At 46.5% G+C, this 16,968-nt stretch overlaps 1 protein-coding gene across 1 annotated transcript in view; it reads left to right on the plus strand.

Moving 5' to 3' along the window:
* Positions 1-223: 223 nt before the first annotated feature.
* klc1a (kinesin light chain 1a) overlaps positions 224-16,968 on the plus strand; it is a 43,502-nt gene continuing 26,757 nt past the window's right edge. Inside the window, 10 exon segments of the mRNA XM_048250404.1 lie at positions 224-685; positions 10,299-10,461; positions 10,464-10,583; positions 11,734-11,829; positions 11,832-11,963; positions 12,245-12,320; positions 14,177-14,323; positions 14,326-14,364; positions 14,367-14,406; positions 15,269-15,356. Of these exon segments, the coding sequence (XP_048106361.1) occupies positions 10,300-10,461; positions 10,464-10,583; positions 11,734-11,829; positions 11,832-11,963; positions 12,245-12,320; positions 14,177-14,323; positions 14,326-14,364; positions 14,367-14,406; positions 15,269-15,356 (900 nt within the window). The 5' untranslated portion in view covers positions 224-685; position 10,299.

A 16,968-nucleotide genomic window follows, 5' to 3' on the forward strand; every position in this document is an offset into this window, starting at 1 on the left:
TGTTTCCATGTTGTTGGTGAAAGAATGAATGCCAAGCCTGACTTCGAAGTGTTGCCAGTTAGGATGATGTCTTTGAAATTTAAATGCACTCTTATTGAGTGTTGTCTGGGTAAGTCATTATAAACTCGGTCGTTCACCACTTCTCCTTTAATCTTGGAATGACATCATGATTAAGGAAGAGGCGGCTGTGGGGCGCGCGCGACGCAACTCAACGCCATTTTCACGCAGCCGGATTAGAGAGACAGATGCGTCTGGTGCTGTCAGACCTGGGAACAACTTCAGAAGAAACTCGCTGTGCTCATGTAAACTAAAGAATGGTCTCCACTCCTAACTAGTCTCTGTCACAGTCTCGAAAAGCTACCTAGCTAGCTGTTTCGCTCTTAGAAGGTGACGTTATCCTTAAATAGGTAACATTAGCTGTAGCTAATTTAGTGACAAGCTAGCTAGCATAGCTATCAATCCCATACAAACCACACTATTCGGCTGGAGTGCTTCCTTCCGGAGTCCGGAAGATAGGGCACCAGCGATTCTTGTTTAAGCCGGTTAATCGGCATAAAATAATTAACCACAGACACGGCGGTGAGGCGGAACTTTGAGAATTTCTGTACTGCGTGACGAGAGTCTGGAACCAAGCCGAACAACACACCCTGTCAGAAAGTCTGGCATCTGGATGTCCTGCGGAACGGTAAGGCTTGCGCAGCTAGCTAATAAGTATCCTCGCTTGTGGATTTGTCAGTTAGAAATAGATGAGGATGTTGACCACTTCTATGATTAACGACTGCCTTCGTTTTTAACATTGTTGCTGTCTAATTCTGTAATATGTTACGTGTTCTGTATTGATTGTTTGGTCAAACTGGTTTCATTGTTTGCGCTATAGTGAACACTCGTAGTGGAAGTCAAATCCAAAACAAGCTGATTTGTATTTAGCTCTAGACTAATGCTAGCTTGCTTGCTAACTGTCTTGACGTTAGTTTACATGCCAGTCGGTAGCCATGGCAGTCGGAGCGGTCGTTGGAGGAGGACAGACCGGTTGCACGGGTTAGTCCGACAGAACAGGAAAAGTAAAGCTAGCTGGTGACTTCTGAATGCTGAATTCCAAATACCTGACTTTGTTGGACAGCTCGTGAACGCTGGTGCTCCAGGTTTGGTTTTATATTTAACAACATTAATGACGCAGAGAGCTAACTCGCCTGCGATAGCGGCAGAACTACATTGCATGGTGGAAGGCAACTAATCAGCTCAATTGGCACATCCGTTCATCAGGCTCAATATGGTCAGCTCTCAGACCAGCTAACGACACAACTTTCTGTGTGAGCGAGTTAGTTTTGGACCATGGTAGTTTATTGGGCAGCGTGCGACGCGATGCATCATTAAATCATGACTGGGCTTTTCTTATCTTCCTCCTCGAGTTCTAATGAAGCAGCAGACTCTATCGCTGTCTGCATGCCTGGGATGACTGCGCCTGTGCTTGGAGCCAGCCTGGCAGGGCAGACATGGATTCTGTAGGAAAGAGAGGAGCTTTTGCCATTTAGAGAGAGAGAGAGAGATGCTCGATGGAGTGCCTGAGGTGATGACTGCTTGACTGCATGGCATTGAAATTCAGGGGGAGTCCAGCTCTGAATGACTGTCTGTGTTGGCCTGGATGCAGAACTGTGTGTGTGTGTGTGTGTGTGTGTGTGTGAGCAGCTGCATATCCATCTTCTCTGCAGCAGCCTGAATGGGAGAGCTGGTCCTCAATTGGGCAATCAATGACCTATAAATCCAGGGGACTGCATCACCATACACACACTCACACACATACTGTACTCTCTCTCGCTCACACACACACTCTCACTCACACACACACTGCTTGCACTTTCACACTGTGTCACACATACACTAACACAGTCACATCCACATCAGCTGCTTTGACCAGGCTGGGGTGTCAATAGAGAGGAGCGCTGTGATTCAGTTATATTAAAATGAAAACACACACACACACACAGTTATATTAAAATGAAAACGCAAAGCCTGCCCTTTTCCCCACCACACACACACACACACACACAAAGTTATATTAAAATGAAAACGCAAAGCCTGCCCTTTTCCCCACAACACACACACACACACACACATACACACAGTTATATAGCCGTTGGGGCTTCGGACTTGTAACAGAAGGGTTGCCGGTTCGATCCCCGACCAGTAGGCATAGCTGAAGTGCCCTTGAGCAAGGCACCTAACCCCTCACTGCTCCCCGAGCGCTGCTGTAACAAGGCACCTAACCCCTCACTGCTCCCCGAGCGCTACTGTAACAAGGCACCTAACCCCTCACTGCTCCCCGAGCGCTGCTGTAACAAGGCACCTAACCCCTCACTGCTCCCGAGCACCGCTGTAGCAGGCAGCTCACTGCTCCGGGTTAGTGTGTGCTTCACCTCACTGTGTTCACTGTGTGCTGTGTGTGTTCACAGGTTGGGATTAATGCAGAGACCAAATTCCTTGTATACGCCAGTATACTTGGCATAGAAACCTGATTTACAGTTTTACAATGAAAATGTGAAGCTTGCCCTTTTCACCACAACACACAAACACAATTATATTAAAATGAAATCGTGAAGCCTGCCCTTTTCCCCACAACACTGTGTGAGAGAGAGAGAGTAGCTGACAGGTGTGTTATGGGCCTGGGCTGTGAGGTGTGTGTGTGTGTGTGTGAGAGTGAGTGAGTGAGTGAGTGAGTGAAAGAGAGAGTAGCTGACAGGTGTGTAATGGGCCTGGGCTGTGAGACGTGTGTGCTGTTGGTGTTTGTTGCTGTTGTTATTGTGTGTGTGTGTGTGTGCTGTTGGTGTTTGTTGCTGTTGTTATTGTGTGTGTGCGTGCGTGCACGCACGCGCGTTTAAAGATGCAGTCAGCAATTGTTCAGGAAATTGCATTTGTTTATGTTTATATTTCAAATTGTTAGCAGACACTTTTGTCCAAAACAACAAACATTATATTTTAACTAAGGACCAACCAAAACACCAGAGAGGTAGCTCGGTATTCCCAGAGAAACTGTGCACAGGGTTTAGTTTTTGGTGTATTTCAGTCTTCCAGTGCCTGTTGCTTTTAAACCAGTTGCCTTTTCTATCTTTTCTCCTAAACTTCTCTTTCTCCCTCTCTCTCTCCTTCCCTCTCTCTCTCCCTCCCTCTGATCCTCCCTCTCTCCCTCCATCCCTCTCTCCTTGTGTGATGTTCATTAATTCATTTCCAAATATATCGCTAAGATAGGCTTGCTTCGTCAAGAAATGTTCATTAGTGAATGTGCTTGCAGATTCAAACATGCGCTCTTCCTCCAAGAAGAGGCGACTCAGAGCTCAAACATGCTTGCCGACAGCACTTTTACTCCGAAAGCCACCTTGCCTCAGTGAAACAGTACAGCCTTTTGGTCAGCTCCCTCCTCAAAGCAGCGAGAATAGACGCCGCTTTAAGGGCCGGGTTTTGATGAAATTCACAACCTCGTTCAAAATCTCATTCAGGTTGGACTAACTAAGCTGCTTTGACACGAGTGCTTCCCTATGAATAACACAGTGCCTCCATTGCACATCGGGTGCTACCTGGGCCTAGGTTTCAGATAAAAAAAATAAATAAAAAAAAACTCATTTTTTTCGCGTCATTTAGTGTCCCACCTGGCATGACCCAGTAGTGGGTCGCGACCACAGTTTGAGAAACGCTGTCCTAGAGTGTGTGTGTGTGAGAGAGAGAGTGTGTGTGTGTGACTGTGAAACAGAGAGTGAGTGTGTGTGTGACTGTGTGTGAGAGAGACAGAGTGTGGGTGTGTGACTGTGTGTGAGAGAGACAGAGTGTGTGTGTGTGTGACTGTGTGTGTGTGAGAGGGGGGCATGATTCCTCATGCTTATTCCTTATTTCCTGTTCGCAGTGGAAGGAAGTTGTCAGCAGGTTTTGGGGGGTGGGGGGCTCATACTGGGGTGACTGTGTGTGTGTGTAACACTGCCCACCATCTGACTGTGTGTGTGTGTGTAACAGTGCTCAAGATCTGACTAAATCTGAAGCTCAGCAAAACCACAGCTTCCTCTTTTTTACTCAGCATGCTTTTATCTACTTTGGCTGTTACTGACCTGTGGTGTGTGTGTATGAGAGAGTGGTGTGTGTGTGTGTGTGTGTGTGTGTGTGTGTGTGTGTGTATGTATGAGAGAGTGGTGTGTGTGTGTGTGTGTGTGTATGAGAGAGTTGTGTGTGTGTGTATGAGAGAGTGGTGTGTGTGTGTGTGTGTGTGTGTGTGTGTATGAGAGAGTGGTGTGTGTGTATGAGAGAGTGTGTGTGTGTGTATGTGTGTATGAGAGAGTGGGTGTGTGTGTGTGTGTGTGTATGAGAGAGTGGTGTGTGTGTATGAGAGAGTGTGTGTGTGTGTGTGTGTGTGTGTGTATGAGAGTGGTGTGTGTATGAGAGAGTGGTGTGTGTGTATGAGAGAGTGTGTGTATGAGAGAGTGTGTGTATGAGAGAGTGTGTGTATGAGAGAGTGTGTGTATGAGAGAGTGTGTGTATGAGAGATGTGTGTGTGTGTGTGTATAGAGAGAGTGGTGTGTGTGTGTATGAGAGAGTGGTGTGTGTGTGTATGAGAGAGTGGGTGTGTGTGTATGAGAGGAGTGTGTGTGTGTGTGTGTGTGTATGAGAGTGGTGTGTGTATGAGAGAGTGGTGTGTGTATGAGAGAGTGTGTGTGTGTAGAGTGTGTGTGTGTATGAGAGAGTGTGTGTATGAGAGAGTGTGTGTATGAGAGAGTGTGTGTGTGTGTATGAGAGATGTGTGTGTGTGTGTGTGTGTATGAGAGTGTGTGTGTATGAGAGAGTGTGTGTGTATGAGAGAGTGTGTGTATGAGAGAGTGTGTGTGTGTGTGTATGAGAGATGTGTGTGTGTGTATAGAGAGATGTGTGTGTGTGTGTATGAGAGATGTGTGTGTGTGTGTATGAGAGATGTGTGTGTGTGTGTATGAGAGATGTGTGTGTGTGTATGAGAGTGGTGTGTGTGTGTGTGTGTCCGTACGTGTGTGTGCGTGGCGTATGTGCGTGCGTGTGTGTGTGTGTGTGTGTTAGGGGTGTAACGGTACACAGAAGTCACGGGTTCGTTCATACCTCGTTCGACATCACAGTCCGGTAATGAAGTTCGGTACAATGGAGGGAAAAGCAAAAACAAAATGCAGAAAAGCATTTTTTTTTTTTATTGTGCATGTCTCAGGGCTGTACCACCTAGTGTCATACAGTCTCTTCCCCTGAGCTATCTGCAAATAGCCCGAAGTGTGTGGGCAGATGTAGGCTAAAATAGTACAATAAGTACCCAGACCCCATCTGTAACTTGTAAAACAAAAATAAGACAATCAGCTATAAAACTGGAAAATAGGCCTTACAGCATCTCTTTTTCTGAAGGTGCTGCCATTATAGAATAATGATGTTTAAAAAATCCACTTAAGCAAGACCTTCAACATCTGTATTTAGTTGTATATGGAAGGGTTCGCTGGCCTGCTCCTCAATATTTTCAGTGTGTGTACAGTAATAATCTAGCCTTACTAACTGGGTGAAAATATCACACTATTTTCCCTTTAAAAAAAACAAAATTGTTCTTCTATTCAGCATAAACAGATTACAACTAGAAGTCACGCGGACTTTGTTCCTTCCAATGCATTAACTCACCGCGGCATGGTTTGTTTATTAGCCCGGTTAGCTGACATCTCTCTTTACTGGTCTGCGCACTTAACACTACCAGCTCCTTATGTGAGAAGTTAAGCAAGTTACTCCAACATAAAGGTAATTACCACTTTCGATTTACATAGCTGTCTGTCATTACGAAATCATTTGATTTAAGCCATAGGTTTTGGCCCTATTTGTATGTGTATCCAAAGGCTTGTGAAGTGCAGGGAAGTTTTTTTTTCTCGTTTCAGTGATTGGTAGGTAGCCTAGATCTACATCATCTGGGTGATGGCTTCAAATATGTGTAGTATGTTATATTTCCACCAATATTACCCAACAACTGCTGAACAACTACCGACACAGTTTCATCTTTACCACTCTCCTTGCCTGTACTACTGTAACTTAACTAAAGTTCTTCAAACTTGCGATCTTTAAAGAGACCGCCAGCGGATCCTCTAACTCTGGTCGCCACCTTAGTGCTGCCATCTCTGACTAACTGACTCGACCCATCTAATCTGACAAAAACATAAGCCGCCCAATCAGAGCTTCAGAGCTACATGGTATTAGATTAGGGTTAGGTGTCGCTAAAGAACTCCCCATAACTCCCCGGTGACGTAGGCCACTTAAAGGAGAATTCGGTGTGATATTGACCCAAAGGTATTGAAACATGATACAGTGGCAACGCATTGTCCTATAGCCCATCTCGACTTGTCCCCTGCACTCCAAAAATCTGGCGCTTAGTTAGCCGATATTAGCGATGCTGGAAATGCATGGTTTCCAGCTTCAGTAGCAGCAACTGGAATCCATGCATTTCCACTGAATTATTTTGAATCCTGATCCCTTATCGCCTGTTCATTCTACTTCGTTGCTTTCGACTTATCGTGACTAAATTCAAGATGGCTGCAAACGCTAAACTCGTGAAGATACTGTCTGTATAAATCGCCTTGTAAAGTAAACTACCAGTGCTTTTTTCAAAGTTCTCAATGTCTCGTTTTAAATGTCGGGGCCGTCGGAAGTCTACCAATGAAGTGTGGAGATACATTGAGCCTAAGTAAATGGGTGTAAAAACAGTGATTTATTTGTATGGCTAGCCCGTGCGAAGCACCACTATTGAAAAAGCTGTTGGTAGCATCGGCTAACTAGCCACCAGATTTTGAGTGGTGGGGGACAAGCCAAGATGGGCTATGAGACATGCGTTCACACTCGGTATCATGTTTCACACTTTAGGTCAATATCACACGAATTCTCCTTTTAATGCCAGTAACTGGCGCATTACATTAATTCGATCTCGCACACTAGTTTTATGTATTTTTATACCGTGTATTCTCGTGTAAATTCATGCACCAAAGCATTAGCGCTCATGCCGTTTGAGTTCATCTGGCTGTTCCATTACACCTAGTGTGTGTGTGTGTGTGTGTGTGTGTGTGTGTGTGTGTGTGGTTGGTTATTGTGCTTGAAGAGCTCTGGGGGAAAGTGAAAGTGTGTGTGTGTGTGTGTGTGTGTGTGTGTGTGTGTGTGGTTATTGTGCTTGAAGAGCTCTGGGGGACAGTGAAAGTGTGTGTGTGTGTGTGTGTGTGTGGTTATTGTGCTATGAGGCTACAGGTCCCCAGCAGGGACATGCAGAGTGGCAGCAGCAGAGTGGGTGGGAGGAGCCTGTTTGTTTTTAGACACTCTGCCCCAGAGGTAAAGGGACAACTGTGTCCCCACGGCAACACTTCAAACAGAAGATTTACATTTCAAATGGCAACATCAGCATCATCGAGACCTGGTGTCCCCATGGTGATGCTCAAACTCTCCCCCTCTTTCTCTCTCACTCCTTCTCTCTCCCTCTCTCTCCATCTTGCCCCCCCTCTCCATCTCACCCCTCCTCTCCTCTCTCTCTCTCTCTCTCTCCATCTTTCTCTCTCTCTCTCCATCTTTCTCTCTCTCTCTCTCTCTCTCTCTCTCCATCTTTCTCTCTCTCTCTCCATCTTTCTCTCTCTCTCTCCATCTCTCCCTCTCTCTCCATCTTGCCCCCTCTCTCTCTCCCCCCTCCTCCCTCTCTCTCTCTCCTTCTCTCTCTCCATCTCTCCCTCTCTTTCCATCTATCCCTCTCTCTCTCCATCTCTGAGTTTGTATAGGGGGCCTCTGGGCTGGTGAGGGCCTGTGTTTGTTGGTGTGCTGTACTATGCCTAGTATACAGTTGTAGTATGTAGGGGAGTGTGTACTATGCCTAGTAAACAGTTGTAGTATGCAGGGGAGTGTGTACTATGCCTAGTAAACAGTTGTAGTATGCAAGGGTCAGGGGAGTGTGTATGCAAAGAAGTGGTGTAGTATGTAGGTATGTAATGTAGTGTACATGTGTGTGGTGTAGTATGCATGTGTGTGGTGTAGTATGCATGTGTGTGGTGTAGTATGCATGTGTGTGGCAGGTATGAGGTGTAGTATGCAATTAAAACTAACTTAGCCTACTCAACTTAGCAAGTGAAAAGGTGATCTAGTTACAGTCCAAAGTTACTTTAAGGCTTAAAATGCACATTGTACATATTCCATGAACACTAACCTTGGAATATTTTCCGGAATTAGTATGAAACAAATCAAATTATCATTCTGTGTTGTTTCATTTCACTATGTTCACGTCTCTGTTTTAGCCTAATGTTAGTTCTGTTTTTGTAACCTCGCGGTTGGAACGGTTTCAAAATAAAAGCCCCCCGAAACAGATTAGGAAAAGGCCAAAAAGAGTAAGAAATGCAATAGTAATATTTAAAAAAAGGTCGAAAATCGAATCGAATCATGAATAGAGAATATTTTTAAATAGAAAATTACATTGAATCGAGGATTTGGAGAATCGTGACACCCCTAGTATGCAAGTATGTGGTGTAGTATGCAGGTATGTGGTGTAGTATGCAGGTGTAGTATGCAGGTATGAGGTGTAGTATGCAGGTATGTGGTGTAGTATGCAGGTGTAGTATGCAGGTATGAGGTGTAGTATGCAGGTGTAGTATGCAGGTATGTGGTGTAGTATGCAGGTATGCAGGTGTCGAATGCAGGTATGTGGTGTAGTATGCAGGTATGTGGTGTGGTATGCAGGTATGTGGTGTAGTATGCAGGTATGCAGGTGTAGTATGCAGGTGTAGTATGCAGGTATGAGGTGTAGTATGCAGGTGTAGTATGCAGGTATGTGGTGTAGTATGCAGGTATGTGGTGTGAAATATCACAGGTATGTGGTGGTAGTATGCAGGTATGTGGTGTAATGTCTGGGTATGGATGTTGTATCACAGGTATGTGGTGTAGTATGCAGGTATGTGGTGTAGTAATGCAGGTATGTGGTGTAATATGAAGGTGTAGTATGCAGGTATGTGATGTGAGGTGTAGTATGCAGGTGTAGGTATGCAGGTATGCAGGTGTAGTATGAAGGTGTGAAGTATGCAGGCAGGAGTGTAGTGCAGGTGTAGTATGCAGGTATGTGGTGTAGTATGCAGGTATGTGGTGTAGTATGCAGGTATGTGGTGTAGTATGCAGGTATGCAGGTGTTGTATGCAGGTATGTGGTGTAGTATGCAGGTATGTGGTGTAGTATGCAGGTATGTGGTGTAGTATGCAGGTGTAGTATGCAGGTATGTGGTGTAGTATGCAGGTGTAGTATGCAGGTGTAGTATGCAGGTATGTGGTGTAGTATGAAGGTGTAGTATGCAGGTATGTGATGTGGTGTAGTATGCAGGTATGAGGTGTAGTATGCAGGTGTAGTATGCAGGTGTAGTATACAGGTATGTGGTGTACTATGCAGGTATGAGGTGTAGTATGCAGGTATGTGGTGTACTATGCAGGTATGTGGTGTACTATGCAGGTATGTGGTGTAGTATGCAGGTGTAGTATGCAGGTATGAGGTGTAGTATGCAGGTATGTGGTGTAGTATGCAGGTATGTGGTGTAGTATGCAGGTATGCAGGTGTAGTATGCAGGTATGTGGTGTGGTATGCAGGTGTAGTTAGCAGGTGTAGTATGCAGGTGTAGTATGCAGGTATGCAGGTGTCGTATGCAGGTATGTGGTGTAGTATGCAGGTATGTGGTGTAGTATGCAGGTATGTAGGTGTAGTATGCAGGTATGTGGTGTAGTATGCAAGTATGCAGGTGTAAAATGCAGGTGTAATATGTAGGTATGAGGTGTACTATGTACAGCACGTTGAGGTGGAGGTTCTGAGCAGCTTTAATGTGCACATGACACCACAGCCTCCTGTAACCCTAATCCTCTTACATATGTCTGCGAAGTGTGTGTGTGTGCGTGTGTGTGCGCTTGGGAATGGGCCTTACTGATGTAAGCTTCTACTCTGGAATCCATATCAGTGTTTGTGAGAAGGTGTGTGTGTACTGTATGAAGTCTGTGTCATGTGTGAGTTTTGCACTGTGTGTGTTTGTGTGTGTGTGTGAGATTTCTGCACTGTGTGTGTGTGTGTGTGTGTATTCTGTAATGTCTGATGGTCACGCTCTAGCCGGAAAGAACACATCAGGAGGTTTTATAGGTTAACACTTTCTCTCACACACACACCATCTGCCACACACACACACAGACACACACACACTCACTCACTCACTCTAATACTATACACACTTCCACAGACTGTCTCCACACACACTCCCACTAAGGTGCGTCCTCTTCTCTGTGCAGGATGCGTGAGGACATGTCGAGTGCGGTGTGTGTGTCGGAGGGTGCGGAGGTGTGTGTGGGCGCCGGCGAGGTGTGTGTGGCGCAGGAGGAGCTGGTGGCTCGGACGCGGGAGGTGGTGCAGGGGCTGGAGGCGCTGCGAGCCAGGCTGCAGGCCATCCTGGAGGGGACTTCGTCCGGAACATCGAGTGCCTGCCTCAAACACCATGAAAGGCCAATGCCCAGGACGACAAACAAACATCATCCACACTCCCTGACATGCTGGAGCTCGGACTCAGCGAAGCACAGGTGAGACTTCTGGAGACAGGGGAGAGAGGGATGGAGAGAGGGAGAGAAGGAGGGAGGGTGGAAGAGAGAGAGGGATGGATGGAGGGAGAGAGGGAGGGAGGGAAGGAGAGAAGGAGGGATGTAGGGAGGGAGGATGGACCGAGGGAGGGATGGAGAGAAGGAGGGATGTAGGGAGGGAGGAAGAGAGAGAGGGATGGATGGAGGGAGAGAGAGAGAGAAGTATAGAGGAAAGATGGAGGGAGAGAGGTACCAGTGGAAATGATGGATTTTGGACTGAAAGAAGTAGAGGTTCTCTGGGGAGATAGATGTTTGAGAGGGAACGTTACGGAGATGACAGATCTGTTTATGACTGAGGGAACGTTACGGAGATGACCTCTGTCAGTGTTCGAGAGGAAAAGTCTGTCCGTGACAAAGACAGGAGGGAGTAGAAGACAAGGTCAGCTGTAAACTGAAGAAGAAGCCATGTCTTTATGCCTCACTGTTTGCGTGCTATATTAGCACATTAGCACATATGCATAACCCCCCCCTTCCATGCCACAGCCGAACTGTGGCCACACTTATACATTTTCTTAAATAGTTAAATATATAGACTTTACTTTATTTCTGCATTGTTGCACTGTTGACTTACTCATTTGCACTATCACCATGACAACTATCACCATTGCACTACCACCATGACACTCATTCACACAGAGCACCTTAGAGCACCTTACCATACCTTACTATGCACAGAGAATCACAGGCTGAGTCCTGCCTCAGTCATTGCAAAGCATGCCTCTGATTTATTAATCACCACTATGTGGATACTGTTTTAGAATGATTTAGATTAAGTGTTAGTTAGTATAATTTGTCTTTTGTAATTTGTATTTTAGTATATTTTTATATATTTGTATTAAGTGTTAGTATAATTTGTATTTTAGTATATTTAGCATATTCTTCTTCTACTGTCCTTACTGCTTAGTAGTGTTTTTATATTATATACTTTAATTACTCTTTCTGCTGTTAAAGAATGTGTTTGTGTTGTATGTTTGCTGCTGCTGAGACCTTGAATTTCCCCTGGGGATCAATAAAGTATCTATCTATCTATCTATCTATGGGATTGCTCACTGTGTGTGTGTGTGTGTGTGTGTGTGTGTGTGTGCGCGCGCAGGTGATGCTGGCTCTGTCGGGTCACCTGAGCGTGGTGGAGGCAGAGAAGCAGAAGCTGCGGGCGCAGGTGCGTCGTCTGTGCCAGGAGAACCAGTGGCTCTTGGAGACGAGCTGGCCAACCGCAGAAGCAAGCAAGCGGCCCGGCAAGGCGTGGCCCAGCTGGACGAGGAGAAGAAGCATCTCGAGTTCATGAACCAGCTCAAGAAATACGACCAGGACCTCAGCCCCACGGTATGCATGCACACACACACCGCGCCTTGCCGCCTTGCCTGCCTGCCGCCTTGCACTCACCTCACTCCTCCTCACTCACTCACTCACTCCTCACTCACTCACTCACTCACTCACTCCTCCTCCTCACTCCTCCTCCTCCACTCCTCACTCACTCACTCCACTCACTCACTCACTCACTCACTCACTCACTCACTCACTCACTCACTCACTCACTCACTCACTCACTCAAGTTAAGATTGGCAGAAGCAAATGTACTGTATTTGTACCCCCCTCTCTTTCAGGATGACAAAGACTCGGACTCGGGTAGGGAGACTCTGGATGACCTGTTTCCTGATGACCAGGACGAGCCTGGACCCAGTAAGTCTCTTTGCTAACACTAACACTAAGCTACACTAATCATACATTATACCTGGCAATAAGTCTCTTTGCTAACACTATGCTACATTAATCATACACTATACCCGGCAGTAAGTCTCTTTGCTAACACTAACACTATGGTACACTAATCATACACTATACCCGCCAGTAAGTCTCTTTGCTAACACTATGCTAACGCTAACACTATCCTAACACTAAGCTACACTAATCATACATTATACCTGGCAATAAGTCTCTTTGCTAACACTATGCTACATTAATCATACACTATACCCGACAGTAAGTCTCTTTGCTAACACTAACACTATGCTACATTAATCATACACTATACCCAGCTAACGCCAACACTATGCTACATTAATCATACACTATACCCAACAGTAAGTCTCTTTGCTAACACTAACACTATGCTACATTAATCATACACTATACCCGGTTAACGCTAACACTATGCTACATTAATCATACACTATACCCGACAGTAGATCTCTTTGCTAACATTAATCATACTACACCCATCAGTAAGTCTTTCTGCGAACTGCTAACACTAACGTTATAGTACACTCGGCAGGAAGTCATTCTGCTAACATTAACGTTATACCATACTGGCAGTATGTCTCTCTGCTAATGCTAATAGTGCCTTCATGCTGCCTGTGTGTCTCTCTGCTAATGCTAATAGTGCCTTCATGCTGGCAGTGTGTCTCTCTGCTAATGCTAATAGTGCCTTCATGCTGGCAGTATGTCTCTCTGCTAATGCTAATAGCAGTATGTCTCTCTGCTAATGCTAATAGTGGCTAATGCTAATAGTGCCTTCATGCTGGCCGTAAACTCAGAGGACCCGAGGGAGGCCACCGTGGTTGGAGAATTTGATAGTGACGTCAAGTCAGGTACCTCGGGGCACAAGACTTCCGCACGAGTCAATGAGCAAAAAATCCGACCCAACTTTGCGTTCAAGTCATTTTTCCTCTGTCGGAGGTCAGAATTTCCAAAAGATCGATGAGGGTATGGCCAGCTATAAGTCGGTGGTTATTAATACTAACACAAAGCTTAACCCATCAGTTAGGTTGGCTGCTAATGCTAACACAATGCTACACCCTGCAGTAAGGTTGGCTGCTAAGGTTAGCGTAATGCTTCACCAGTAAGGCTCGCTGTTAATGTTAGCGCAATGCTACACCAAGCAGTAAGGTTTGCTGCTAAGGTTAGCGCAATGCTTCACCAGTAAGGCTCGCTGTTAATGTTAGCGCAATGCTACACCCAGCAGTAAGGATTGCTGCTAATGTTGATGCAATGCTAGGATTGCACAGTGTTTTGCACAAACAAATGACATAGCGACAGATGGAGGTTTGACACTATTGTTTCTACGACTAATTTAATGTGACACAAATCTGACAGAACTGCTAATAAACAAAGAATATATACGGCTCTCATTTTCTGTTAATGGGCGCATCCATCTTGGCAATTAACTTGGGCGTTCCCTGGACGTTCCTTTTGTAACTTCCTGTTGAAAACAGCTCGGTGACCAACTCGGGCAGACAAATGGAACGCAAGAGAAGGCTTGCAGCTAATGCTAACGATGCTACACCCAGCAGTAAGGCTCACTGCTAATGCTAACACAATGCTACACCCAGCAGTAAGGCTCACTGCTAATGCTAACACAATGCTACACCCAGCAGTAAGGCTCAATGCTGATGCTAACACAATGCTACAGGTACACCAGTGAGGCAGGTGAATCTTGGAATTATGATTGCATAGCGTGTTACATCCTGCTCACTATCTGTCTGTAACCCCTCTCTCCCTCTCTCTCTCCCTCTCTCTCCCCCCCTCCCTCCTTCCAGTCCAGCCCCCCCACAGTAGCAGCAGTGCGGCGGCGGTGGCGGCTCAGCAGGGGGGCTACGAGATCCCGGCGCGTCTGCGCACGCTGCACAACCTGGTGATCCAATGCAGCGTGGGGTAAGCTCACGAGGTGGCGTCGCTCTGCAAGCGAGGCTCGAGGACCTGGAGAAGGCGTCGACCCACGACCACCCGGCGTGGCCACCATGCTCAACATCCTGGCTCTCGTCTACAGGTCTACCGCGCTTAGCGCACGTCTCACACACCGCACCATGCTCCACATCCTGGCTCTGTCTACACACACGCCCGCGCCGCACCATGCACACACACATCCTGGCTCCATGCTCAACATCCTGGCTCTGGGTAAAAGTGCATGCGCATGCGCCCAGCACACCGCGCCTTGCGCACCATGCTCAACATCCTAGCCCCTGGAGTCTGGAGGCCATGCAGCCCGCACACACACACACACACACACACACACGCACCCTGCTGAACATCCTCGCCCTCGTCTACAGGCACGCACGCACACGCACCAAGCTCAAGATAGAGAGAGCCCCACACACAGCAGCACCATTACATAGTGCTAATGTGCTGCAGCTGCCTACAAACACAGTGTGTGCATTTGGGTGTCTACCGCAGAATAATCAGTACAATGTGTGTGTGTGTGTGTGTGTGTGTGTGTACGGTCTATTGTGAGCCCTCTACAACAGGCAGCATTGTGATCCTGCTAGAGACAGCTGAGGGTCAGAGTCAGTGACAGGCTCTCAAACTGCTGACCCTCACTGTGTGTGTGTGTTCAACCTGACCCTCACTGTGTGTGTGTGTTCAACCTGACCCTCGCTGTGTGTGATAATGTGTGTGTGTGTGTTCAACCTGACCCTTGCTGTGTGTGTGTGTGTAAATATATTTACCTTCGTATATGTGTTTTTCAGAGTGGTTAATTAATGAAAAGCAAAACAAATGAGCTTAACCATAAGGTGCTTATGGGGACCCTGGTAGTTTGGGGCCAAAGACAATTGGCAGTGTTTGCTTAATGGTGAAGCCTGCGTGCGTGCGTGCGTGCGTGCGTGTGTGTGTGTGCATCCTCTGCCCCATAGGGATCAGAACAAGTACAAAGAGGCAGCAAACCTGCTGAACGACGCACTGGCTATCAGAGAGAAGACGCTGGGCAGGGATCATCCAGCGGTGAGTGTGTGAGTGTGTGAGTGTGTGTGTGTGTGTGTGTGTGTGTGTGTGTGAGTCTGTGAGTCTGTGAGTGTGTGTGTGGGTGTGTGAGTGTGTGAGTGTGTGAGTGTGTGTGAGTGTGTGAGTGTGTGAGTGTGTGTGTGTGTGTGTGTGAGTCTGTGAGTGGGTGTGGGTGTGAGTGTGAGTAGTGTGAGTGTGTGTGTGTGTGTGTGTGTGTGGGTGTGTGAGTGTGTGTGGGTGTGTGAGTGTGAGTGTGGTGTGTGTGTGTGTGTGTGTGTGTGAGTGTGTGTGTGTGTGTGTGTGTGTGAGTCTGTGAGTGGGTGTGGGTGTGTGAGTGTGAGTGTGAGTGTGTGTGAGTGTGTGTGTGTGGGTGTGTGAGTGTGTGTGAGTGTGTGAGTGTGAGTGTGTGTGTGTGTGTGTGTGTGAGTGTGTGTGTGTGGGTGAGTGTGTGTGTCTGTGTGTGTGTGTGTGTGTGTGTGTGTGTGTGTGTGTGTGTGTGTGTGAGTGTGTGTGAGTGTGTGTGTGTCTGTGAGTGTGTGTCTGTGTCTGTGTGTGAGTGTGTGTGTGTCTGTGTGTGAGTGTGTGTGTGTCTGTGTGTGTGTGTGTGTGTGTTGTTGAGGGAGAATGTGTTAACCTCTAACACACCAGTGTGCGATTGAGAGCCGGATGTACAAAGAGCGAGTTTTTCTATGCGCAGAAAGCCAACGCTGTGCTTTGCCATACTGCGTGGAATTTACTAAGCTGTCACTTCATTACGTAAACAGCGCTCATCACCGTCCGGCCCCGCCCCCTCTACAACGCTAATTGCCCACAGCTGTCAACGAGCAGCGACATACAGAGTAGGCCTAGTAGTTCTACTAATCTACTAAAAAATACTTGAACTATTTACTGCACGTACACTAGGGCTATGACTTAACTAGTCTAGCAGATTGGGAAGAGTAGGGCTATGACTTAACTAGTCCAGCAGATTGGGAAGAGTAGGGCTATGACTTAACTAGTCCAGCAGATTGGGAAGAGTAGGGCTATGACTTAACTAGTCTAGCAGATTGGGAAGAGTAGGGCTATGACTTAACTAGTCTAGCAGATTGGGAAGAGTAGGGCTATGACTTCACTAGTCCAGCAGATTGGGACGTGGATGCTGTGAAAGTGAAAATACGATATTAAAAAGCAAACAAGCTTTTGGTAGAATGATAGAAACCGATGCTCTGAATTAAGTTTCTCTATTTGATGCATTTAACCGCTTTCAACAGGCGCAAGTTTTTCACCACAAAACAGACGTGCTGTTTTTTTATACATATGGCAGAATACCTAATCAATCACTATTAGCACTTCTGCTCCCCTGTGTCTGCACGATACTTCCACTTTCCCCCTGATCCTCCTACGAATGCATATGCATGACATGCAAAAGTGCAAATAGACATTTGCAGCTCCCACGACAGGCAGTCTGTGCTTTTTCCTCAGTGTGGCCTGTTTGTACATACCTCGCCATGTTTTTATGCGCACGTTGCGAATCAAATAAGTATAAGTATAAGAATATACTCTTTTAATCCGTGAGAAAATTTGGTCTCAGTGGTGAAGTACACACTAATCCCGGCAGTGAGCTGCCTGCAAC

This window comes from Alosa alosa, chromosome 1, assembly GCF_017589495.1.
Source record: "Alosa alosa isolate M-15738 ecotype Scorff River chromosome 1, AALO_Geno_1.1, whole genome shotgun sequence".
Taxonomy (NCBI): domain Eukaryota; kingdom Metazoa; phylum Chordata; class Actinopteri; order Clupeiformes; family Clupeidae; genus Alosa; species Alosa alosa.